The 25637-nt window shown below is 36.8% G+C and overlaps 1 protein-coding gene across 4 annotated transcripts in view; it reads right to left on the reverse strand.

Annotated features, from left to right (window-relative positions):
* Positions 1-25637, reverse strand: part of HDAC9 (histone deacetylase 9) — a 451614-nt gene that overhangs the window by 18362 nt on the left and 407615 nt on the right. For all 4 annotated transcript variants that reach the window (XM_061356435.1, XM_061356432.1, XM_061356433.1 and 1 more), the window contains 2 exons: positions 11916-12049; positions 2503-2587 (listed from right to left, as the gene is read on the reverse strand). In XM_061356435.1, the coding sequence (XP_061212419.1) occupies positions 2503-2587; positions 11916-12049 (219 nt within the window). The remainder of the gene's footprint in view (positions 1-2502; positions 2588-11915; positions 12050-25637) is intronic.

Consider the following 25637-nt stretch of genomic DNA (forward strand, 5'->3'; position numbering starts at 1 on the left):
AACAGACAATCACAGCATGAGGCTGCAAAGAATCTTTGTTAGAAACTTTAGGTATGCTACAGATTGGCAATTAAATGAACTCAAAAAGCATATGCCTCAAAGTGCTCACATCTCTGAAAATGCCGTTTCTACTGTGCCATACTGGAATGTGAAATTCTACCAGTCCTGTTACATTCATTGAGAAGAACTTGGTGGAGCTCAGGGGCAAGAATGAAGCATGCTGCTGGTTTCATTCACACAAAACTTGAGCAATCACGGCTTGCAAGAATAAACAATGAAACCAAATCAGTCTTCTAGGTATGCTCTGGCTTTCAGCATGAAAATGTGCTTAAGACTCCCTCAAAGATTTGTGAAACCACTGATTATTACCAAGAAATAATAAAAATGAATGTCTCTGTCACTGTTACAAGCATTTGTAACTGCTTTTCACAGATCGATTTGGGCATGCTATACCATGGCTTCCTTGAAAAAAAGCCCACACTTGGGGGTGGTATTCAAGCCAATGAACAGGATTGCTTAGAAATAGCATATTACATGGGTGTGGGAACTGTTACTTCCAAATATATTACATTTCCAAAGGACTTTTGGATCACTGTCTAGCTAGAAAAAAAAGTTTTTTCCTCTCATTGTCTAAGTAAGTATTGTATCTTTGCAACAAACAAAGAAGAGGGACTTTTGGTTTTGTCTAAAATATTGCTAATCTCTGTTATGAAAGTTGAATCACAGACATACAGACCCTATACACATGCAAACAATCATCCAAACAAATCAAGCTTTCTCAGTATCTCTTGAGGTGGTGCTTGACAGCTTAATGCTTTTCAGCATTAACAACTCCCTATAATATTCAACATATACTTTCTTCTCTTAATTCCATCTAAATAGGTGTTCTACATAAAGCTGTCCTGAACATCCTCAGTGCTCCTTTCTGTCATCCAAGCATATTCCTTTCTAATATTTGGTCTCCCCAGACAAAATGAGGTATGCATAACTTTTAAAGTAATAACTGCAAGAAAAGAGAGAGTATTGTGTATAAATAACTCCAAACCTGAGCAGATCAACCTAGGTTTCATCCCACTGGACTGCCATGACTGTACCAGTTCACCTCAAACCAATGTGTGGCAAAATTAAGCCCCTCTTCAGGAGCTCTGAACTATGTTTTTAGACATAAACTTATATAGTTCCTAAAACTATTCCTTCTTTCTGTGAAGGAAGGAATTCCTTGGTGTGTATTTCTAGTAAGAGACTATGCCTTTCTAGAGCTTACCTTATTTTTTTTTTCTCAATGAACCCTTTTTTTTTTTACTGATCCATTTTTAATTAAATACCTGCTTTATATCAAACAAAATTGCATATCGTTTCCTCATGTCTGTGGTCTGTGTGCAGCTTGCTGTCCTTACTACCATTTGCATAGTATATGGATTTCCTTAATTTGGTGGTTTCTCCCATATAATTAACAGATTATTAACAGGGAATTTTAAGCAAGACACTAACTCATGAGCTACTTTAGGACATACCACCCAGCAAAAATGACTGACTGGAATTTATCATGTAGAGGTGATTTATTCAGAACACTTGCATATCCAGGTGGCTACTGGATGTGAAAGATGAATTACATACCTACAGTAAATTTCCTTTGTCACTTTACAATTCAAATCAGTTTGAATACTGCCTGATCAGTGGAAAATGCATGGTGTCCCTTTTAAAAACTGCATTTCTTTCATGTAGTTGAATCCTAATTATTTGTGATTCATCTAAGATGAAGAGAACGTTTGTTATCCATTTGTTATTGTTAAGGAGTCAGCAAACAGCAGAAGTCAGGAAGCTTCGACTGCCTCAGTAAAATGGCAGAGAGTAGAAGATTAGGGAATTTAAGGGAAGCCTGCTCAGTTAGATTAAAGAAGCTGATGGCAGAGAAAATTTTTCAGTAGGACCAGAGCAAATGCCCTAAAACATCTGGCTAGTAAAGGGTTGGTGTCAGGGCCCACAAGTGAAATGATCAAGTACCAGCTGCATCAGAAACTAAAGAAAGCCATGTATTTGTTAGCACCGTTTTACGGAATTAGTGCCCATTTTGAGTTTTTAACTTTATTTCAAGCTCTTATACATCTCAAAGTGAGTAACTTGGGGGATGTTGCACAGAATCTGTAGAAACTATTTTTTTAGAGCTCTAATTTACCTGTCGGTTCCTGCCCCTCACTGACAAACATCTAGTTCATACAAGGTACTCTGGACTGGAAAGATTTGGGAATATTCAGGAATCAGAAAGCTCTAAATAATTTCATATGGTTAGTTTGTCAGGGCTAAACATACAGCAGGAACAAAGAGATGTCGAAGAAACAAAAATAAAAACATATATACATAACTAGACACAGAATGTTCATTTATACATAAAAAATTTGCCCACTGTTTTCTTTGAACCAATAGGTTAATGTCTATGATATTAACTAATAATCAGAAATATCCCAAACCCACCAACCCTCCAACCCAAACTGAGAAACATACTTTGAATTTCAGTGGTCTTTTTTAAAGAAGCTATTGCATTCATATTGGGGATTTGGTGCACAATATCTTCCGGGAGAGGCTCCAGCTGCAAGAACAGAATAGAATAACATAAGTTTTCAATAAGCCACAGGGAAGTAAAACAAATTGGAACAACCTAATCCTTAGAAAAAGCTCAGCCCAAGAACTGGTTAACATTTTGCTGGTATCAGTTCTAAATGTATAGCCATGATTTTGTTTTCTGTTTTCCAGCCATGTAATTGAATTCCAAGGGGCTTTTCTATTGGCTGCAAGACTAATCTATGGAGTCTCTGAAACAGGTGCATGTCTGTGTATTATTCATTAAAAAAATGCTAGTTATTTATGTAATTTTTTTAGGTTCCTCACAAACCAAATTCCACTGCATGTGTATACGCAGCTGGGCACTCCAAACAAACCCTTGCTGAAGCCACACTGTAACCAAAGCGTGCACTCTATTATCTTAATTTTTCTGGTGTTATTACATCTAGCCATCTCACACATTTTAAGATTTATAGGAGGAAACATAAAACACAGCTGCTTTTACTAGTTTTGCATTAATTTCAAATAAAGCAGTAGCTAAATAATGGTTATGCAGATCATCAGTAAGAGTTCTCTAAAAAATAGAGTGGGCTGTATTTTAATTAGACAGATTTAATTCTGTATGCTTTGAGCAGGGCTGCATCATAGCATATTTGCAGAACAAAGTTTTTACTTACTGCACAGTTACTTCTGCCCTGCAATGGATAAATATACCAAGCAAACTATATATTGAAATTCATCCACATGTGCTTTTTTGTCCACCTTCCATACATTTTCTCCCAGAAAGAGGGTAAAAGATTGTGTGGGCTAAATGCCTCATTTTATACTGTAATATCTATATTCCCCTTGACCTATGCTTAGAGTCCAGCCAGTTTTTCCTCTTCACTGCAGCGTCTGCAGACTGGAACAGGAATACCAACTGTGTCAAGGTGGACAAGGAAGAGCAATATCAATACCAATCTCTCCTCTCTAAAGCTAAGGAAGTTCAACCACAAGAGACATCTGTAATGCAGACGGAACTCCTTTCTTAAGCATGCCTAGGTCTACTCTAAACTAGGTCAAGTGAAGCCCACCCAAGGATCTTCCTCTGTGAAGTTAATAGTTCAGTAACCAACATATTATCCTTCAGGTTACTACCGTTGGATTACTACCCACCAACTAGATAAAATCAGCTTTGATCAAAATACACAAAGTGGGAAGCAACTGCAGTGTAGATACTCCTTTAATGATTCTATTTTAAGCAAGCTTAGCTACAAATCCCAGAACTTCTGGAATCCTACCATTGCAATCAATAGTGAATGCCTGTCAGTGATAAAGACATTGCAAATATCACCAGTATTTTGGAGTCTTGGTAACTAAAATAAATAGAGTAGTTCATGTCATTATTTCCTTAGAATCCACTATGGGATCACAGCTGGAAGATTTTCTTGTGGCTAGAAACAATAGCACTATGTTTTGTTTTCAAATAACATAAATCACTCCATTCTGTGCAGTGAGCAAGTGTGCAGAGAAGTGCCGGAAGGACCTGATTGGGTCTACCAAAGAAGTCAAACAGCAAAGGAAGTTTGTTGCTATCTAATATGTATCATAGATTAGAAGAGAAAGAGCTATTACAATAGATATAATATTTACAGATATATTTACAATTCTTAAAGCACATTTTCATCACAATCTTTGTAGGTTATTCTATGGTAACTCTTGCAGGTACCTCGGGCAAAACTGTGTATGAAAATGCCCACCAACAGACCAAGCTCAACAGATCTTAGAACAATAATCCATAAAATAGTCTTAATAATACACACTTTGGGCTACATAGATGAATAGAACTTGCTTTTATCACTTATTTTCTGTTTAAAGCAATCTATCCTTTGGTTAGGATAAGGACAAAATCTGAAGGTTTGTTTGGTCATACTGGGTGCAGGAACACAGAAGAGGAAGCAAACTGTAGCTTAAGCTTCTGTTTTGAGAATTTCCTAATTCCTAAGTCTTTGAAGATCAATTCACTCCCCTGAAGTAGGACAAAATAGCCCTGGGCTATAACAGTATGAATAACAGTATAAAGTATGTAATTGCCAGACTGCAAGATGTGAGAAACCTGTGTTTTACTTTGTCCTTTGTGTACCTTGAGATTATTATGCTGGGAGCAACTGATGTAGAGATAGCTAGAAGTAATATCCTAGTAAAAGGTGAATATTTTGTTGTGTTCAGAGCTGGATTTTTGTAGGAGCCAAAAAAAAAAAGTCTTGTTTTTTCTTAATATATCAATAAAACCTCTTTAATCAGTACAGAATAAATTCTTTAACAAGTAGGCTGCATTTGAATATTTAGACATATCAGGTTAATGTTTAGAAATGGCAGATGTATGTTTAGAAATCAGGATAAGATGATAAATCATTAAAGACAAGAAGAAAAGATGTATAACAACTATCCCAATCCTTACTCCATCTTTTAGCTTTATGAACAGATCTATAGGTCATGTGAGCATAAGAGTCATGTTTGATCATTTCCTTAACGCTTTTTTCCACAAAACTTTCATTTTGTATGCCAAGATGAGCTTTTGCTCCAGAACTATTCTGCTTCCTCACCCAGTGATAGCCAGACAGACCTTGGATCCTCTTCCATATAACGGAAACCTTATCAGGCACCACAAGTAAGATCATTACATCATATATCCTGTTCAGCCCAAAATGCAGTACCATTACCAAACCACCATAGAAATAAAGCCAGTGACTTATGGCAGTTATTTCTATACACTGTGAAATGAGACTGTATTTGAAAGAATGATTTCTGCTGGCAGCTGTCCACTGGTTGGATATGACTGTATAGACACAGGGGTGTCCCTGGAAAATATCAGCAGTTAGACCCAACAGTGAACAAAAGAAATTACTCTACACCTGGCATATATGGCACCATCACCTTCCCTCCTACACTTACTGGCATTCAGATCATGAAGTCTATTAAATTTGGCGGCTAACAAAAAGGAAGCTGAAAAGAGTACTGGAAATACACTGTCAGGAAAGAAATCTTTCAGAGAACAGCTCAATTCTGCAGAAGTAACCAAACCACTGGAAAGACTGTTTGGACCAGACATAAAGGGTCACATTTTCTAAGTTTTCACATGGCTGAATTAGGCTTTTGTGACTAAAGCAGCAGATGAAAGTAGAAACTGTGTCAACCAATCATTTTCAAAGTAGGAAAAACAATGTAAATGGGCAAAAATCACTTGGGCTGCCAAGTCTGCTAGAGGCATACCAACAAATGTTTGAAGAAGGAATTAATGGTGGAAATTTCATGTGCCCAGAAAGTGATATGAATTGATCCTCGGGAACCTGGAGAGAATCTGAAACTGCAACATTCTGTACTGAGTTGGAAATTCTATCAACATCTGTATTGTCCTTAACGCTGTCATGTTTTAAAGTACCGAGATTAGCGTCACTGAAGACTGTTGTGTAGTTAGAGCTAACTGATGAGTGAGGCAATTGCAAGCATAACATAAGGAGCATGCAAAGTCCTGACATAAGCAGAGGAAGGGGAGAAGACAGGCAGGCTCCTCAGGGATGCCTAAGTTGCAGGGGGAAGCATTAGAACCTCTCTTTCCTGGTGCACTGTGCAAGAAGCATATCAGCACAAAGACTGGACTTCATTGCTTTTAGGGTAACCTATGATTACAGAGGACTAAGTTCAAAGATCTCACAGGTCCTCTCTGTTCTTCTATTAACAATCTTCTGAAAGTTTATTCACTTTCTGTTTATATATAAGCACTTCCGGAAGGTATTTTTGTGATCTACTGTCACAACATGGCACATAAGTCAGATTTCAGTAAGGAATAAGTTCAAAGACACAAAGGGTCATTAGCACCTACCAGTCTCTGAAAACCAAGGGATGCCTAGGAATTAGGTAACTTTGGTATAGAATATTCTCTGATTCCTTGACCAAACTACTTCCTGACTAACGCTGCCCACCTTGTGGACTTTGATGTCACCATGCTGACCTCTGGCACATACATTGCTCCAGTTTCCTACCCTATCTATTTATTTCTGGACCAGTTTCTGGACTTGGTTTGTGCAAGCAGCAGTTGAAAGGTGGCTTCGACTCAGTGTTAATTATTTTCAGATTAACAATGAGGGTGTGAGATTGTGACCAAGTTTACCAAGCAATCTAAAGTGATCTCAGGCTGTATTCACTTTCATGAATATTTCAATTTTGGAGAGAGAAATGCTTACCTGTTCTGGCAAATAACCCCTTTTAACGCAGGCCAGGCCCTCTTGGCAGAGCTCACTGCCTAGCTGGCAAGCAACCCCAGATTCACACCGAATTCCACAAAGGAGAAAATGCCAACTTTTCATCATCAACAGGAAAGCTGCAGAGTACAAGCTTTCCACTTAAATTACAATCTCCTCCTAAATGCTAGCTCAACAGATTGCAAGAAAGAAGCACATACTTCACACCCTGCAGGAAAATTGTCCAGGATAAGTTTTCAAGCATGCTTGGGAGCCAACCAATCACAATGTTTTGTGAAATTCTGCTTCAGACTGAAATTCAAGCCAGAAGAGTATTTACTAGAAGATGTTAAATTTAGTCACTTAAAAATGTTTTTGCACTTAGGGCCAAATTCAGCCTTGGCCGCCACAGTCAATGAGAGCAGACATGCATCCTCTCTGTGCCTTTGTTGCAGGGTCCCGCTGGGCAGAGCACACTGTGGACTGCACTTCTCTGTTTCCTTTATGCAAAGAGGAGCATGACCCCATCTGCGAGTAATTATCACTTGTTACAGGCCACAGCAAACTACTGTACCACATAGAGTTAAGAGACAATGCCCAAACCTGTATGCAGATCAGATAGACCATGATATTAAACTGACTTCTGTGTCCCATGGAAATACCTCATCTGGCTGATTGAAAAGGGATGTGATGAAGGAAGAACTATATCTTTAGATTTTGATTCAAAAAGTTTCGTGCCTGAAGGAAGCCTTCCTTACTGTTTCTGGCTGCAGAAGAACCCCCAGCTGAACACAATTATGATGGAAATAATCTGCAGGATTTAGGATACTGAACTCAAAGAAAGCTTATCCCTGAGGGCTTTTTAAATCCAAGTAGTGTCTCTTCAAAAGTAATGTGGAGGAAAGAAACCAGAACCTATCCTTGCATGTATAGAGCAGCCATAGTCACCACCACCTGACACTGAAAAATAAAGCAGTGGTCTTTATAGCACCGAAGCTAGGATGGGCAAAATAGTGTGGAATTTCCATTCTCCATACCAAAGATTTTTGGGAAGCATCTTGATATTAAACCCAATTTTCACACACTTCTTGGAATAACTTACAAAACCTAACATTTAATGATTTTCTTAATTGAAGTAATATATGCGAAAAAGAAGTATTAGAAACTGTACGACTGATCTCTGAAAAAATGTAGAAGAATTTTTAAGCATAGGAGTATATCATAATCTCAGAAATGCTTAGGCCTATAAACAGTGTCCCTGTCCTAATTATCTGAATCAATCATTTTCTTTGTTTTGACAGATACTTTTTTAATGGACAAGTTCTCAAATCATGTTGAGAAAATTTAGGGATATTTTAAAGCAACTGATGTTCATCCTGCCTTTTTACTCTCCGGAAGGATTTCCATGTTTTTATTCTAGATTTCAAGGGGATACAGCTACTTAATCTCTTCTCAACTCTTCGGAAGATTTCCTTCCAAGGAGATAACCTACAGTGCTCCCAATTAGCTTTGCAAATGGTCAAATGGATTCTTCTCAGTGTGACATGGAAATTTTCTGCTTCTACACAGATGCATAGATAAGGAAACCTAAAATCTTGAAATACTTTTTTTAAAAGAAATTGTATATGTATAACTTTCTAATTAATTTTGTCTTTATAAAATTTATCCTTACCTTTACTTCTCGAATTTCCTTTTTATATTTCTCATCGTTTAAGGAGAGATTCATGCAAACAAACCAGACAGAAATTTTAGATACTATATGGTGTCTTGCCTGATTTTCAGTTGCTGCTCAGAAAAGGTATGCATCTCCTGCAAGTTCTGTGTTATATTAGGAGTCCTGTGCTGATGTCCTGGCTACCTTAAGGTATCCAGGCACTAGGAACCTCTATTTAGGGAGCTGTGTCTTAGAAAAAAAAAATTTAGAATGTAAGTGCCTCCGATCAGTGAAAACCAACAATTATAATCGGATGTTTCTCGGAAGTATGGACCTCAGAAGTATAGATGGGGCTGACAGCTCATTTAAATTCTGATCTCTTGCAAGAAAGAGATCTTTTAATAGTTTTTTTGGTTAGTCTTCAAAATCAACAACTGTATGCAGGAATTTCCTGTGCCATACTAAAACTATTTAAAAAACATTAACTTGATAGTGTTTTCTTTTCCTAGTGGCTCCAGTTGCATTTGTTAAGAGTAAGAAGTTAGGTTGCTAAACAGATCATTGTACTACAGGCCACATATAAATAAGATCAAAATATGTCTATCTTGGATGTCAACCTGTTTTCCTTCTTGGTATTCAGAGACAAATTAAGAAAATAAATCATTTTGCACTTGTAAGTTTGATGTTACTTCTATGTATCAGACCAGCTGTCCATGAAAGCTGGAAGTTGTGGCAGGTTTTACTATTACTCTTTTTAAAAAATGTTATTCTGCTGGTAATAGAACATATGAAGCAGTGAATTTCTGTATTGACAAGTCCCGGCCAAAACCAACAAAACAAAAGTTTTAAAAAACCCTGCAAAATGTTTATCAATTCTCCTCAGCACATGAATAAATACATCTGACAAACTGCAGAGTACCTTACAAAGGCCTTTCCCAACCTTTCTAATTTGAGTTCAATTACATGTGTGGTGTTTAGAAACAGAAGAATTTTGCCAATGTTTTTAAACCAGGGTTGTACTATATACCATTATTTGTAAAAGTGAAGGGGGCAGATAATAGGTTATAATTATCCTATTAATCACCTGTAAATAATTGCATTCCAGGAATGATGCATCCTTGAATTACAATAATTAGTTGTTTGAAGAAAAACATTTTTTTTTGTCCTTGGCAGGAGCATGCTTGGGGTGTACTCTGTAAGCTCATGAATATTATGATGAAATCAAGCAATGTATATGTTATGGGCCATGTGGTGTACATTGCCATAAGTCTATAGATGTCAACAGATGTGCTGATTTCTAACTGCTAAGTAGGTATCAGACTTCTTCATTAGTGTCTGCTCCTCGGCAACACCTTTAGTTATTCTTTTAAGCAAGCATCAGGTTCTTATGATAGTTGTGGTAACAACATCCTCTCTGGAGTATTTTTCTCTTCTTAGCAGCCACAGCATATTTTCTCTTTGTAATTCTGCTGCACCAGACCATTTAATGACTGCCCACAAAGACAATGCTGTGAGTAGAAGCACATGAGAATAATGCATACTGCATGAGATGTTTCAAGTTATTAATGATTGTGTTCTTTTATAAGTGGAATTAAAATGGCTGCATGGTTATGTTTGTGTTCATTCTCAGTTACTGAATTTCCATCTCTTCTAAAATTTGCTTTGCTATATTTTGCAAAAAGGTAGACTCACGATTTATCAAATTTCCTGGTCTCTAATAACTCAAAAATAAAATTGAAGAAAGTCTCTGTTCTAGTACACTTATCCCATTCCTTTTGCTCACAATCACTATTTTATCTTGGATAGTGGCTAGTTGGTGACAGCAGAACAGTAGGTGGGTGTGACACAGTGTTAAGGCAAAACAAGGCAGTTTTTCATAAATGGGTAGCACCACCAAATGGTCATAAATGGATAGAGGGGCCTACACAAAGAAAGACACATCACATCATCAGCATTGTACCATTTGCATTAGTCCCATGAAAGTGCAAATTCAGAGTGGGTTTAGAAGGGCTGTGAAAAGCCACTGGTGCTATAAGATACTACCACAGAGAAGATGATGGCAAAGAGTATCAATGAGAGTGCCCTGCAACGGTAGCTGATCATGAAGGCAATACTGCATTCACTAAGACTGCCAGATGCCTCAAACTGAGGTTTTGTAATCTCTATTTCAAAACCTAAATAAAAGGACCAACATTGAGCTGAGCATCTTTTTCAGTAATGCATATCACAACACTGGGAAACTCTCTTTACAGACCTATCAAAGATTATATCAGATAAAACCCAATTAAAGCTTTTATTTTTTTTTTATTTTTAACGTGACTACTTCCTTACATTTCTGAGAACATTTTTGAAAAAGCTATCACTTTATTCTTTACATGTATAACATAAAAAGTAATAAACATGAAAGTATTTTTCTTGATGGGTCATAAAAATTAAAAGCAAGGGTTTAAAAGAGCATTTAGAAAATCCTTCTATCCAATATTTATCAGAAGACACATTACTTCACATTATTCACATGGGTATAAAGTCTCAAAATATAAGGGAACTGGCAAGCTAGCTTACAATTTGGCTTACATTCGATTGAGAGATTACGTAGTTATTACCACCTCCCTGGGGGAAGAAAGTAACACACTGTGCTTTATAACAAGATCTTGCAAAATTCCCATTTTATGGTAAAGGTTTTTGTCCTTTCATAAATTGCATTGGCTGCATCTTCAGCGAGCTTATTTTCCTTCTCATCACATTTATGGGAAAAAAGATATTTTCTTGTAGACAGCAGAACAATTTACACTAATATGAATGCTTATCTTGTGTTTGTGTCCATAAATATAATTTATTTATATTTACTTAGTCTGATAGTCCAGTCTCAAAAGTTTTTAAATAATGTATAGTGTTTGATACATATTGGAATTTCCAATTAAATTACGTACAAATGAGTCATTTATAACAAAGTATTTTTTTGAAGTCTTGGACACACTTTTATTAATATTGTTGTTCAATTTCAAAAGCCTGTGAAATACGTTCTTCCACATGCCAGTCAAAGTGCCAAAATACTGCAAAAAATGTGCTTTTGCAATATACAATTCCTAAAATTACCAGATACCTTGCAAAAAACATCTTTTTTTTTCCCATGATAGTCTGGAAGTTCTGATCCTGATAGATGATATGCACACCAATAACTACCAACTATATTAAGTCTGGTATTCAGTATATCACAAAAAGTAATTTTGAGGTATTAAATATTACTCAGAACCGGGAATAATTTCGGCACACACTAAAGGGTTTGTAAAATCATCTCATTTAGAGGTATTTATCCAAACCAATTCATCTGAAGTCTGCTTATTTCTAATACATATTCAAATTGCATGGATTTTGTAGCAAATGAAAAAAGGGCTGATTCCATTGTTACTAAAAGAAAATCAAAGATAGGGTTTTCAGCAAGCTTAGGTCATTATTTTCACCTCCTATGATTTGTGTTTTACCTCATTTCCTAAAAGGGCGTTTATACAGGCTTCAGATGCATCACAAATGGCAGTAAGGTCATGTCCTCCCTCCAGTGCCAGCACAACACGGCCATCCGCTAGCTTCAGCAATTGCTTGGTTAGGTGACCAAAACCTAGTATTCAAATACAGTAGTGCAAATAATTAAAGCAGAACAGATATTACTGGCATATTTCACATCTGCTGCATGAGAATATAAAAGTTCACAGATATTGTACAGGGATCATGGGATATATTTGGCCCAGTATCCTGACTATGGCCCATAGTAGATACTTTGGAGTTAGGTATATGGAATTCTGTATATGACAGATGTGAGATAATGTCCCTCATGCTGATCCCTAATAGCCTGAGATTAGTTGAAACATGAGGTTATCTCTTTTCTTACCATCGTTAACCATTTATCATCCTGGATTATCTTTCTATTTGCATATCAATGTAACATATGCCCATGTTATTTAGGGAGATCTGACATAACCCTGGCACTTATGGCTTTGATAAGACAAAAAGTATTTGTAGTTAAGATGTGCTAATACAATCAAAAGTCATTGCATTTTTCAAATGAGATAACAAAATTTTTATTTAGAAATCGCTTCTTCCCTTGTATTTGGGGTTTGTGTATAGTGTGCAACCATAGACTGAAAAACAGTAGAAACATATGTTACCTCTTAGCTCCATTTTGAAGTGTTTTGGAATCAGCACTAACACTTATTTTTGTTCAAGGTTTTTGTATAAATTGAAACTATCCAGAACTTTGTAGATATCTTTACCAGTGCCACTCATTTCTGACCAACAATGTTCTAAGCAGCTGCTCAGCAGCCAGAATCAATAGTACCTCATTTTATGTGGTGATCTATAACTATATGAGCACTACCACAAAATTTTCATCTGTAATTCATGTAAAATTAATTTATTTCATTTTTAATGACAAGAAAAATTGCACAAAAAATGTTAATTTGGAGTGAAGATTTTAGAGAGAAGCTTTGTGGTAGTTTCCTAAGGACAGCTGTTGGTTTTGATTAATTTCCTTTCAGTGAGTAATGATAAGTAAAGCTTCGAAATTATTGTAAATACCCATCACAACTTTTCCACTTGTTCTGTGCTAGTTGATCTACTGATGATCATCAATACTCATTGCAGTGTATTTCATAGCCTTAAATAAAGCATTTAGAAGGTATCTGCTAAAAACTGGGGCTCAACAAAGATGGAAAAAGCAACATCTTTTTACCATGTTCTAGTGAAGAAGGTCATCAAAAATTCAATACAAAAATCAATGCAAAAATCACAATCTTATTTTCTAGAGAAATTTTCCAATACACAGACTTAAGGCTTGACTTGGCAAGCAAGCAATCTCACAATTAGTTCTGTTTACATCTTAGGCCTTTGTTAATCACATGCCCAAATGTTTTTGAAATAGGGACTTTAATGATACCAGATTTGTTTTAGTGTGCAGATAAAAAGAAACCCAACCAACCAAGCAACAAAAACCCCAATACTCCCTATCTGTCGCTTAATCTATGAATGATCACAGAATACTTGAGGTGAAATATTGTTTCCTTAAGCTACTCCACAATCTTCTATTGTTGTTCAAATTGCATACAGGTTTGAAAAACAAATAAAACCTTAAACTCTTATTTAAGCTCAACCTTTCCTCATGAAAAAATCCCCATCCAATCCTCTCTACAAAAGACCAAATTTAGACAGGATAATAGAAGTGAAAGAAGGAGTGGAATGAGGATAACCTTTGATCTTCAGCCAATTTCTACTTTCTTTTACCTACAGGATTTATTTCTGGCTGCATGTTGCACATGCGTTCTTTGGATTAGAAATAAAAGAGTGCCAACAGTGTAAAGCAAATTGTACATAAAGCATTTAAAGTAAATGAAGAATGAACATACACAGACTCCATACATCTACAGCTCACCCTCTGGGTCTCTGAGGAATACAACAGCACTTTTAAGTCAACACTATCCTTTGTGATATACAGCGCCTGTGACGAAGAGAAAGCTCTACCATGTTTCCCCTGAACATTTTGAAAATTTTGTAAGACCTCAAATACTGCTACTGCCGCATCTCAATTTTCTGAGGTATGTGTGGCAATTAATATAAAGGTTCTCTCAAAGCCTCTTTCTTCTTTTAGGCAACCATGCATAATATAACTTGTAGACGTTGTTACAATGTTAGTTTGTCTAATTTCCTAATGATTTTCCTAGTATCAAAGTTACAATAATCATCTCTGAGTCAGGATGCAATGAGCCATACAGAAAGAATCTTTCCAAACAAGAGATCACGGTAACAAGATAATATGTTGCCAAGCCAAACCAACAAAGCTGAGGCTTTTCGTCAGTGTAATTACCTTGAGAAATTAAAGGTAACTTGCTAGAAAGGGAGCAAACAGTACCAACATTACCGGTGACTGAGTTATGGAAATTCTTAACAAAGAAACTTGGATCCTGTGCCACTGCAGCAACATAGGAAAGATATTAGCTTCCTCAAGGAAATCCCCTGGAGTACAGAAGTAACAAAATGCAAAGAAATGAATCCCAGTCAAGTAATGGGCTCTACTGCATGCCAAATTATTAAGAAAAACAATAAGAAAACAGTAACAGGCACCATGAAAAGAATCAGTCATCTTCCCTGATATGAGGAGATCAGGCACATATTTGACATCCCACTGGCCAACTTTAAGGTGAGAAAGGAGTCAGAAAAGCATTTTTAACCCTGAACCTTCCAACTCACATCAATTTCTAGAAATTAGCAGCAGTTCTTGGCCCTTCTGCTGTGCCTGCTGAAAAAGGTGCCAATTGTGATGCTGGCTTAAAAGATGTTTTCCGTTTGGGTTTGCTGTACTCTAAAACTGCGTGTTTTTGCAGTGGTCCATAAAAGTTATAGATTAGTGGCATTTTCTAGAAACAGTAAATGTTCAGTTATAAGATGGAAAGTCATGTTAATGCATCAGTGCTTGATTTTCAGTCCAGCCTTATATGGGCGTTGCTTTTTAGCAGCTGCAGGTGTCTTCACGCCATTTAGAGTCTGAGCGCCTGATTCAGTGACAGGTATCTACTAATCCTGGTTTGAAACGGCCCTGGCAATAGCCACAAATATTCGTGCCCATAAACCTAAGTAAAAATGTCACATATTAATAATAATAATAATAATAAAACCCAGTATTTAAAAATCCAAACATTTCAGTCAATAAATGAGGAAAGGTTATACATACAGGTGTATTTCTCTAATCTTATAAATCTGCTCAGTGAATTTGTACTTCAGAGAAGTACCATTTTTTTAAATTGGGCTCAGCAATGTGCCAGGAAATTCTGAGCATGGTTTTGTGCCAATTATTATTTTCATATTTTCTGTAACTTAAATGTTAAAAGTACCTTTTCCTTTCGTTGATCAAATATTTAGTTGTTGAGGGTAGAATTTGCAAAAGCTCTTAATATTCATTTGTTATGATCCTATTAAAGCCAATAATAAACCTCTGGTTTATGCAAGAAGCAACATTAAAACACTACCAAGTAGTTCTGAAAATCCTACTTGCCAGTTGGTTTACATTTGCCTGACAAAAACCTGTGGATGCACAATTGTACACCTAAGTAAAACAGACTAGATTAGAACTGAAACCATTATAAATCATGTTATGCTTTGGAGAAATATGCAGTATATGAGCTGTTATCCTTGACCTTTGAAGTAAAAATATAAACTTTTAAATCAAAACCATAACATGTACTTTTTAATTATATCCTTTCCCCTCATTAGTGCTGAGATACAATATGCAGCCTTACGTAAGAAAATATTCTACTGTGGGAAGTAAAAAGATTATTAGTTTAACTAATAACCAAGCTGCCAGGCTGTTATTGAAGGACACAGTTTGCTGATCACTTGAATTATAAACTAAGCAAATATTTCAGCTTTTAGTGTCCCAGTAAGAGCCCTGTTTGGTGGGGGGTTTTTTGTGACAGACAAGCTCCCCATGCACTCCTTACAGTTCTGCCATGCAGCAAGGAATAACATAGATGAAGCTTCTGCCTCACTATACCAAAGCCACCAGAGCAACTATACTTAGATTTACTGACAACCAAGAAATAATGTTAAACCCTACAAAAAGGGAATTCAGAGTTATTTCAGTTTTCTATTTTTGTTTTTGAGGTATCCTTACTGTGACAATTTGAACAGGAAAGTGGAAAGCAGCAGGTAAAACACTTCTTAAACAGGTCTGTTCCTCTCCAATGGACTCACACAACACACAACTGTGTTGTGTGTTATGACTAGATGAAGTCAGAGTCAGACTGTCAGAGCTAACAAGTCAGAGTTTGTGTGTACAGCCTCCCATTTTGAGAAAGAAACATTTGAGAATTAATACAACTTCTGAATGTTATTCTTTACACATCCTTTCCTCAGCAGACAGGGAAAGGAACCATATGGATGGGGCACATTCCCAGCCAGCACTGCAGCACTCCCTGTTTGCCTAAACAGTCATATATGTAACCCAATTTTCTCACCCGCAAATGTGCAAACACCCAGCTAGTGGGGACAAAATCTGCCTCAGCAGAAGACAGAATCTTTCCCTCTCCCCCTGCTGTGCGTAAGGAGAGCAGATGTCTCCTGCACAGTCATTTTTTGGGCAACAGCAGGCGGAGCAGAGCTGTGGTGCTGGCGCTTGCTCAGGCGAGGCAGCTGGTGGAGGAACAAGGACATATCAACAACAGAAAGGCTGGTTAAGCTTTGGAGTTATAGAGAAAGCCTCAGCTTCCTCAGCCTTAGCAGCAGGGCCCCAACACTCTTTCAGCTTCAGTGTCTTAAAAGCTACAATCTGACCCTAAATTACAGGCAGAGTTCTGGTGAGCTCCTCTGGCTACTCAGAGCAGCATGGAGAGGAATACACACAAAACAACAACAACTCCACAGTCTCTGTCCTGGACCTCCAAGCATGTATTTAACCATTATTTACCATTTAATCAAGTCATTACTGTCTAACTTACTTTGAGAATGTGTTTTCCTCTCATTAAAACTGTTGCAATGACTGCTGCCAGAAGTCTACCCACCAGTGTTCTACACTCCTTCCCTGTGGTTCCTTCATGACTATTTGATTAATTTTCATTGATATTCTTCCAACAATAGCATCTAAAATTAACTGGGTCAGTTTTTACATAACTTCCTGAATCACCAGGCTACGTGTCCTAAATAAATATGTCCATACAGGAGTCAGATGATAATTTACCCTTCCAGCACTGGCAGGAGCTAGAACATTTTGCAAAGCTTGTATTCTGTGATAAGAGAGCACATTTTCTTCACAGGTCTTAATTCAGGACCTTTTATTCAATCAAAACTTTATCTGGATTAAGTCAGTTGGCAGGATGTGGCCCTGAGTGAGGGGGAAAGGAGATTTTAATGCCAAATGCATTCTTATGAAAAACATTTTCCGAATGGCTGAAATTATGAATGTTAGCGTTGAGATACCTGAATTTAAACTGTGGAGATCTGGCCTCCAGGCATTAGCTGCTGATTTCTTGCTTTTAATACTGGAGAATGAAGCTCAGCAACACTTCAAATTACATGTCTCAAGCAGGCATTTAATTTAGATTAAATTAGACAGTAATTGTATGTTAAATAAATATCAATGGTCTCAGGAATACAGTTTTTACAGATTAACAATTTATGTAATAGATGTTTTTATTATATGCCTGTTAGTTCTACAGTATTGTGTTTTTCGTAATTAGCTGCTCTTTAGCTGCTACACTGAATATAACTTATTAAATCTTTATTAAGTACATATTCAAGGATACATAGGCTACCTCTTCGAAAGCCAAATAATGTAAACCTGTCTCACTACATGAGAAGGTCACCTTGAAAATGTTCAGTAGGATGATCTGGGCATCTTCAGCTCTGGGTATGTATGTATCCAAGCGGGTTATATAGTCCATTGCATGTGCTTAGTACCCTGGGAAGGAGGAACTTGCACACCTCCACCACACAATGACATCAGTCACCACCTGACAAAATGTTCCTCAGAGAAAACACATGGAGGAAGATGACTCCCCCAAACTCTTCTCCCATCTAATTCATACTAAAAAAATAGGAAAGGATTACTTTTGTACCCTGTATTATCAAGCAGCAGGGATTCTGCATCCTCCAGGAAAGGTCACAGTGATGTACAAAACAGTGATGACGTTTTCAGAGCTGTCATAGTGCTGTCACGTGGATTCAGAAGAAAAATATTAAACCATCATTTTCAGCTTCTAGAGACAAAACAGGAACCTTTGGATATTCCCCAAACTGGCTGGACTGTTCTTACTAGCTATTTGCTCCATGCCTTCTTTTCTTCTTGATTTCCTCACATTCTCTCTATTTCTGCTTCACACCTGGCCTAAGTAATAATTTCTCCCCTGTCCTGCCATCCTCTCCCTCTTCTCCCTATTTTATTTTGCTTCCTATTTAGTAAACACTCAACTAAACAAAACTGGCCAGGAAGCAAGATTATCCTTCCACAGAGATCTTTCATTTTTTATTCCTTTTTATTTTTTTTTTATTTTTTTTTCAGGAACACGTAGCTGTTCTGCTTCAGAAAGAGGAAGCCAAGAGAGGAAATGGAGACCTGCAAACAACAAAGTAGCATTTTAGAATCTTGGGTTCAGATCTCTCTGAAAAAGGCTTCATCTAGGTGGTGAGGAAACTCTTTATGGGTTTGGGGGGTTTTTTTTTTCCTTCTTTCTTTCTCCCCACCATCCCCAGGATTAAAAATTCCTCTAAAGGAATTCTATGAGGATAGTCTAGTCAGGCTGTTAAATATCAACTGAAAATCTGTCCCACATGTTGTGAAATCTGCCAAGCTGATAGTGCAAGTATCACTACTGTTATCATGATAACTTCTTCCAAATCTGATCAAGTTCCCTGATTTAGACGGATTCACAACATATGTATTTGATGTTACAAATTACAGATGATTATATCTCCAAATCTAAGTTTAGACTCAGTAAGGGGTTGGCTAGAAAATAAGACATTTGATTAAAAAAAATAATTCAAAGTATGAGGAATTTGTTTCTAATCCATACTGGAATGAAAATCAGATACTACTATTGACTATCCAAATAAACCAGTAAGCTTGATTAAGGTTGGAGAAGTTTATTATAATGCTACTGCCTATAAAATCAACTTGACACATTTTTTAAATATCTGGGGCAAAGTTTCTGCTGTTATAAATGAGTATAGCTAAAATGTGGGCACTGAGTTATGGCTGAAAACAATCTGATGGGAAGATCTAGGCTTATTTCTTTTTTTAACTGATGAAAAGCCAAGTCTGTTAATTCTGAATTGACCCAAGAGACTAACACAAAGGATCTGATTTAAAGCCCATCACTCAGAAGCTGAGAACTGACTGCCATTTTCTGAAGATGGTCTACAATATTCTGCCAAGAAAAGCAACATGGACTAAACGATCTTTCCAACATACACAGTTTCTCAGAGTCTAAAAATTAAGCCTCTCACTTCATTTGCAGTCGTTTATTGACCCTGCCATGTCAACATATCACATTAAATTAAGGTCTAGTTCCTTAGCCAGTGTTAATCAGCATGTACCATTATCTAAAGAGCTGGCCTCCAGATGTGGATCATTCACCATTCCAAGTCTAAGAACATAGATACAATAAGCATATCAGGGATGAGACCATGCAGGTTGATAGACTTGAGGTAAATATTCTATTTCCTGATGAATTTGGTATCAAGTTTCCTGGTGACCTAATTATTAATATCAGAGGTCTAGTGCCCCTCAGGAATTGGATCACATTGTTTAATAAACATCATTTTATAATATCAGGAGGGAATAAGGCAGTGTATTTCTAAGGGATTACTGTACATCTCAAGTAGTTACGTACTCTCCCTCTGGCATTGTGCCTGTTAATCCCACCTGACATATGCTATAATCACCCAGAAATGCACTGGCTGTCACCACTTATTGAAAAAGTAATGTGTAAAACTCACTAAAGGAAATGGTATTGAAACCAGGTTTAGGGTCTGACTCCTTACAGTCTTCTGATTAATTGCAATTTCAAAGTAAAATACATTAAGCAACTTTCTATTATGATGTTCTATTACAAAAACTTGTAGGAATTAAGGATGTGATTTCAATCAATACTACGGCCCCTTTGTCCCTTTTCATGCTATTAAAAGGACACACAGATGCCTTGAAATGGTAGATAAAACCCCACAGAGTAAAAGGAACTGTAGCTGCCATTTGAATGACATAGGTGGCTCTATCCAGCCTTCTTCCCAAATAGAAGAGTTATGTCAGAACCTAGTCACTTATTATTCCACAGCAGAGTTTGCATGAGCCTTAACCTGCTGGGAGCACAAGAGAAGGTGACAAAGAATTACATGGGCCTCAGGTGAAGGCAGGACTGACACCATTTTATTTCCACCTCCTATTTTGCACAGGAGGTGGAAATATGTAGAAGGTTATTATTTGCTGTTCCTCAGAATGAAATATATGACTTATCCTCATCACAGATACGTAAAAGTTTTGAAGAATAAGCCTAAAGTTGTTCTATGTTTTATTTTTTCATTTCGTAGACATTAGGGCCAGGTTTGGCTGCTGGGTGAATGAGAGGGCTTCATATACAACTTGTGATCTGGAAGGAGATAATTGGAAAAGGAGTGGCCTCTGTTTCCCCAGAAATTCTTCTCTCCAGAAACAAGTATGAGAATAAAATCTTTTCTTAGAATATTGAATATCTATCTCATCCTTGTCTTTCCAGTCCTCTGGTATACAGCTCTCAGGAATAGCCCTTTTGTGAGTTTCTGCAGCCAAGTGGTGACACACTAATTACTGCTTGAGAACTAGTGCTCAATAAACCCTAATGGAATTCTTTAACCAGTGTTTTTCTACCTTTTCTTAGAAAAACTTAAAACAGTGGTCACAAGGCCTGTGTGAAAAATGCCTTCAGGTGGCTGAGCAGTCATGGAGTACTCCTTTCTGGATTTTCTGAGAGTGAGGAGCAGTCACTTGGGAGTGACCCACTTCTACAGGATCCCTAAGCTAGAAAATAGCCATTATCACTGCTGTTACGAGAGCATGACAGCAGTATTAAAGAGTGCTGGTAGACCTAAAATAATTGGAAATCTTCACTGAACAATATAAATATTAAGACAAACAATGACATTTCTGTGTTACACTCAGACCTAAATCCAGCTAACTAGTGTCAAGGTAACTTGAGGACTCCAGATGTTGCTGCAGCTGCATTACCACAGTCATCTTAGTCATTCTTCTTAAAAGTGGGAAGTTCATAACAGGGCAAAAATCATTCATTATGTTAAGATACTGTTTCTTGAGCAACATCAGTAATTTTTTTCTTCAAGGGAAAACAGTACATTGGCTTTTTGAAATAGAGATCCTGAAAATCTACTACCAGAATAGCTACTGTTTCTCCCTCCAGAGTTTTAACAGCTAGAAGTAAAATAACCTGCTTCCAGAGCTCAAAGCTTCCTAGTGGCTCCAGAAACTTAGGAAACAACATACACCAAACTGTAACATCAGGATTGCATTTATTCTTCCTTCTGGCAAAGCTGAAGAGCTGCCACAGCTGAAAGCTTTGGCAAAAATTATCCAAACTTCACAGCAAAGTCTCTTAGAAACACTTGACAACAGGGGTGTTTGATGGTCTTATTACAGATAAATAGAGAAGAATGAGGAAATATATCAAAATCAGAACAGCTCCACTCATCATAGAATTTAATAGTCACTCCAGCAGGAAGGATGCACTTTCTAGTCATTCTCAGTTTTGTCCAAAGCACTGATTTTATTTCATAAATGGTCATTCACCAAAATTCTAGCATCTTCCACTGTTTTTACCTAAATTTTACAGCAGGACACTATGTTAGAGGTAATTAATTAATATTAATTACACATGAGAGAAAGATGAAAGAAAACAAAAAATGAGACATGAGAGAATTAGGAAAAGGATAAAAGTACATTGGGTTAATAAAAGAGACTTATTAAATGAGATAACAAATACATCTGTGACTCAAAGACAATGAAGTCATGTAAGCAAAATTACTGGATGACCGAGTGGATGAGCAAGAACAAAAATGAATATGAAACTAAACATCATCAAGGAATTAGTTTTTCTTATAACCACCAGGAATGGTCAGAAAACAAATACAGCAAAGAAGGTTTAGGATCATATTACTGCAAAGGGGTGCAGAGCATTTTTGAATTCTTCACTAGTGATATACTTTTGCATGGTTTTTATACAGAGAAATGTGAGGCAGTCCCACAGCTACACTGACATGAAAATGGTTCAGATTTTGTCTACTGTGAGCTCTGGATTTCTCAGTGACTTGTTAGTAACTCAGGCAAGGTCTAAACCTAAGCAGCTGGCACTGAATTGAAAATACAGTGTTCTTCAGGTGACAGATCTGTATGCATAGGCAAAAATGTTAGTGATAACACTCAAAAGAAATAAGGTATTTAAATAAGCAGGTACATGACAATAAGCTGGTTTACCTGGGAGCAATCAAATTATTTGCCACAGAAACAAAATCTGAAGTAATCCCATGGATGTAATGTATTTATACCTCTGGAAATGTAAGCAAAATTTAGCCAACTAAGTGCAAACATTTCTATTCTTTTAACCATAGTAAAATCAGTTTAGAAATTGTGAATGAAATCCACATTAAAGTTCAAACACATATTTGGAAATCCACATTTTATCAACCAGAACAAAGATTTTACAGTGGATGCACAGCAGCTTCCTGAACTCATCTGGACTCAACGAGCTAACAACAGTTGCTCCTTCTAATCCTTTAGCTGCTTGTATATCCTACCAGACCACACCTTATTCTAATGGGTCTTCACAAATAAACTACCTTTCCATATACATGTATTTATTATAACACTGCAAGGACTGAAAGAAAACATGTCTGAAGACTAGTGCTTGCAAGCAGATAAAAAAGTTACTTTCAAACAAGATGATATCTGGCGGTGGTAGCTGTTAGTAAAATACGTATCTTTAGTGCTAAAATCTATGAAAATCAGAGTAAGACATGGATGATGCTTTTTCAAGAGGTGTGAAATCCTGTATGTGCAACTGGCAGGGCTGTTATAGGTGTGAGTGAGCAGGCAGAGGGGGGTGGAACAAAATAGGTTTCTTTTTCATCCTATCCTGTTTCAGTCATCCAAGAACAGGCAGGAATAGTACTTGTGGCCCCTTCAGACTAGGATATTTTTACTTCTTAAACATGCTATACTGGGCCTTCACACATCTTCACTGTGTCTGGAAATGTTCAAGAGAAATTTGTTTCAACATGACTGTTGTCTGTTCTATGGGACTACTATATAATGCATGCAATTTAGTATTTGTATCAGAGTGCTGTCTGAATTTCTGGTTGTGGCTTTTCATGGCCAGTTGAAATACATAAGAGCCTGCTAGTTGATGTTACAAATTGAACAATTAGGAAAATCAAAACCATTTTTATTTCATCTGAAATTACAATTTAAGAAACAAGAAATATAGGGCTCCACACACAGTGCCATTTTTCTATCAACAACTTTTAACAACAGAGCTCTTGCTGTTTAAGCTTGCTTTTCATTACAGAAAAGAGGATAACAGAAAAAAATTGTATACAACGAAAGGTAGAGGAACAAGTATTTCCTCTATTTTTCAGGCTTTGGCAAAAACTTTGAAACTAGCATTTATTGCTGGCTTATAGTAACAATCTGGTAACCTGGTTGTCTCTATGCTGAGAAAAACAAAGGTACAGAATAGTAGGTGCTCATTTATTTAACAACTTTATCTTAAAGCATATGCAAAAGAGATTCATTGTGCAAGCAATCATAAATCTCACTTACCCTAACTTCAGAGCAATTTACCTTACAACCAAAATAATGTTCTTTTGTGCACAGTTTTTATATGCAACTTCTAGATTTACTGTTTCAAACAAAGAGAGTGTAAACAATTTCAGCTGAGCCTAAAGTGAGCAACTCATTCATCCTACAGATGGATGAAAATTTGCTCCAAAGTGGAAAACTTGTTCTGGAAAAAGTCGCTGTTGATGATACTTCCAGTGAATCTGGATTCAAATTTTTCATTATTCATTTTCGTATGATGTTGATATCTTAATTAAGAATGAAATGAGGAGAAAAGAAGCAAGTTTTGGCAGTTCATTGGACAGAACGGAATATAATAGAAAAAGGTAATGACACTTTGCCAGCCTGAAAGTATTCCCTTGCCAGTCTTCAAAGGACTGCTACAAATAAAAAATTCTGAAGACTTCTCCAAGGAAAAAGCAGAAGAGAAAACATAGGCAACATAAATGTAACTTCTACTTGCTCCTACTCTAACTATCCAGCATTTTAAAGACTTGATATTTCTTTTTTCTATAAACAAAATTTCAGGCCACGCAAAAAAAGTTCAATATGCAAAGCCCACATATCACTTCCATACATGTGTTCTAGGTGTCATCTATATGGAAACAATGACAAACCCTTTCCTTGATTAAACATTGTAAAGCCTTTATTAGAAAATTTACCAAAAATGAAAATGTGTTATCTGTATCAGAAGTGTGCTTTAAAAATCTCAAAGTAACTGACTCCAAGATGAATCTTGGCAAACTCTGAAGTCCATATGGGGGAGAGGCAACTTTAGCACTTAGTAAATATTGAAAAGTCTGGAATTACCCTTGTGAGATTTTTCAAATCTCTCTTAGGCTGGAAGGCTTTTTTGTTAATCACGTTCTGGAGGTCTCTGGTACTCTTGAGTCAGCCTCTGGGGGCTTCACTGGCCATCTAAAGGGCCTGGGTTTTAATTCAGGCACCAAGGTTGGGTGGAAGTTGGAGAAGCCCAGAATATCTCAAACTCACTAGGAGGTTACCTTTGTCCTTGTATTACATGAAAGCTTGGCCAAACTTTTACACACTATTAGGAGTAATTGAAGTATTAGTTACAAATACATAATTCAGATCATGTAGCCCTGCTTCATGGTTCAATACTGTTTGTAAATACATGTGAGTATTTTTCAAATGTCATGTTTATAAAGTTGTTTGTGAAGATATCTTTTGCATTTGCCGAATGTTATGTTCAGCTTAGCGGCTCCCTGCACGCTGCTTTCTTTGACTTCCTAACCTTAACTATCCATTTCTTATTAGTGCCCATAAAATTATATCCTACAGTACCTACTCTCTTGATGTGTAATCAAAACTTTGTGTACAACAGAATAGGGATTAACTAAGATAAAGTGATAACTAGTAAATAATCAGTTCTCTTAATCACACAAATATACAGGAATCTTTACAAAGAAATACCACACCTCAGACTTAGATGAGAACATAAATTAGAGCCTGTGACTATTTCTTAATAGGAAGTAGAAAAGGAACACAGGCAAAGATGAGATGAGTGAGTTTTAAAAGTCAAAGAGAAGTTTACAAAGAAGATCTGCATTTGCATTACTATTTGCCTGGGCCACTTGCCCCTTTAGCAGCCTGATAAAACAAATGAGTCAATACAAATCAAGATGACTTAGTAGAAGACCAGCAAATGGCCATTGTAAAAGTAAAAGCGAGAGGAAATGGACTCCTACACAAGAGGCCCCAGCCCCAAGATTTTTTTTGTAAGCAGATTTAACTGTTGTGCTGTGGGCAGACACCATTAGAGACAGACGTGCTATTTCACTTAAGGAAAGAAAACAGCAAGATCGTGTCCAAAGACAGTAAAGTA

The sequence above is a fragment of the Neopsephotus bourkii genome, unplaced genomic scaffold (genome assembly GCF_033783945.1).
Source record: "Neopsephotus bourkii isolate Nb327-2 ecotype Australia unplaced genomic scaffold, CSIRO-AGI_Nbou_v1 NB_855, whole genome shotgun sequence".
In the NCBI taxonomy this organism is placed as follows: Eukaryota; Metazoa; Chordata; class Aves; order Psittaciformes; family Psittacidae; genus Neopsephotus; species Neopsephotus bourkii.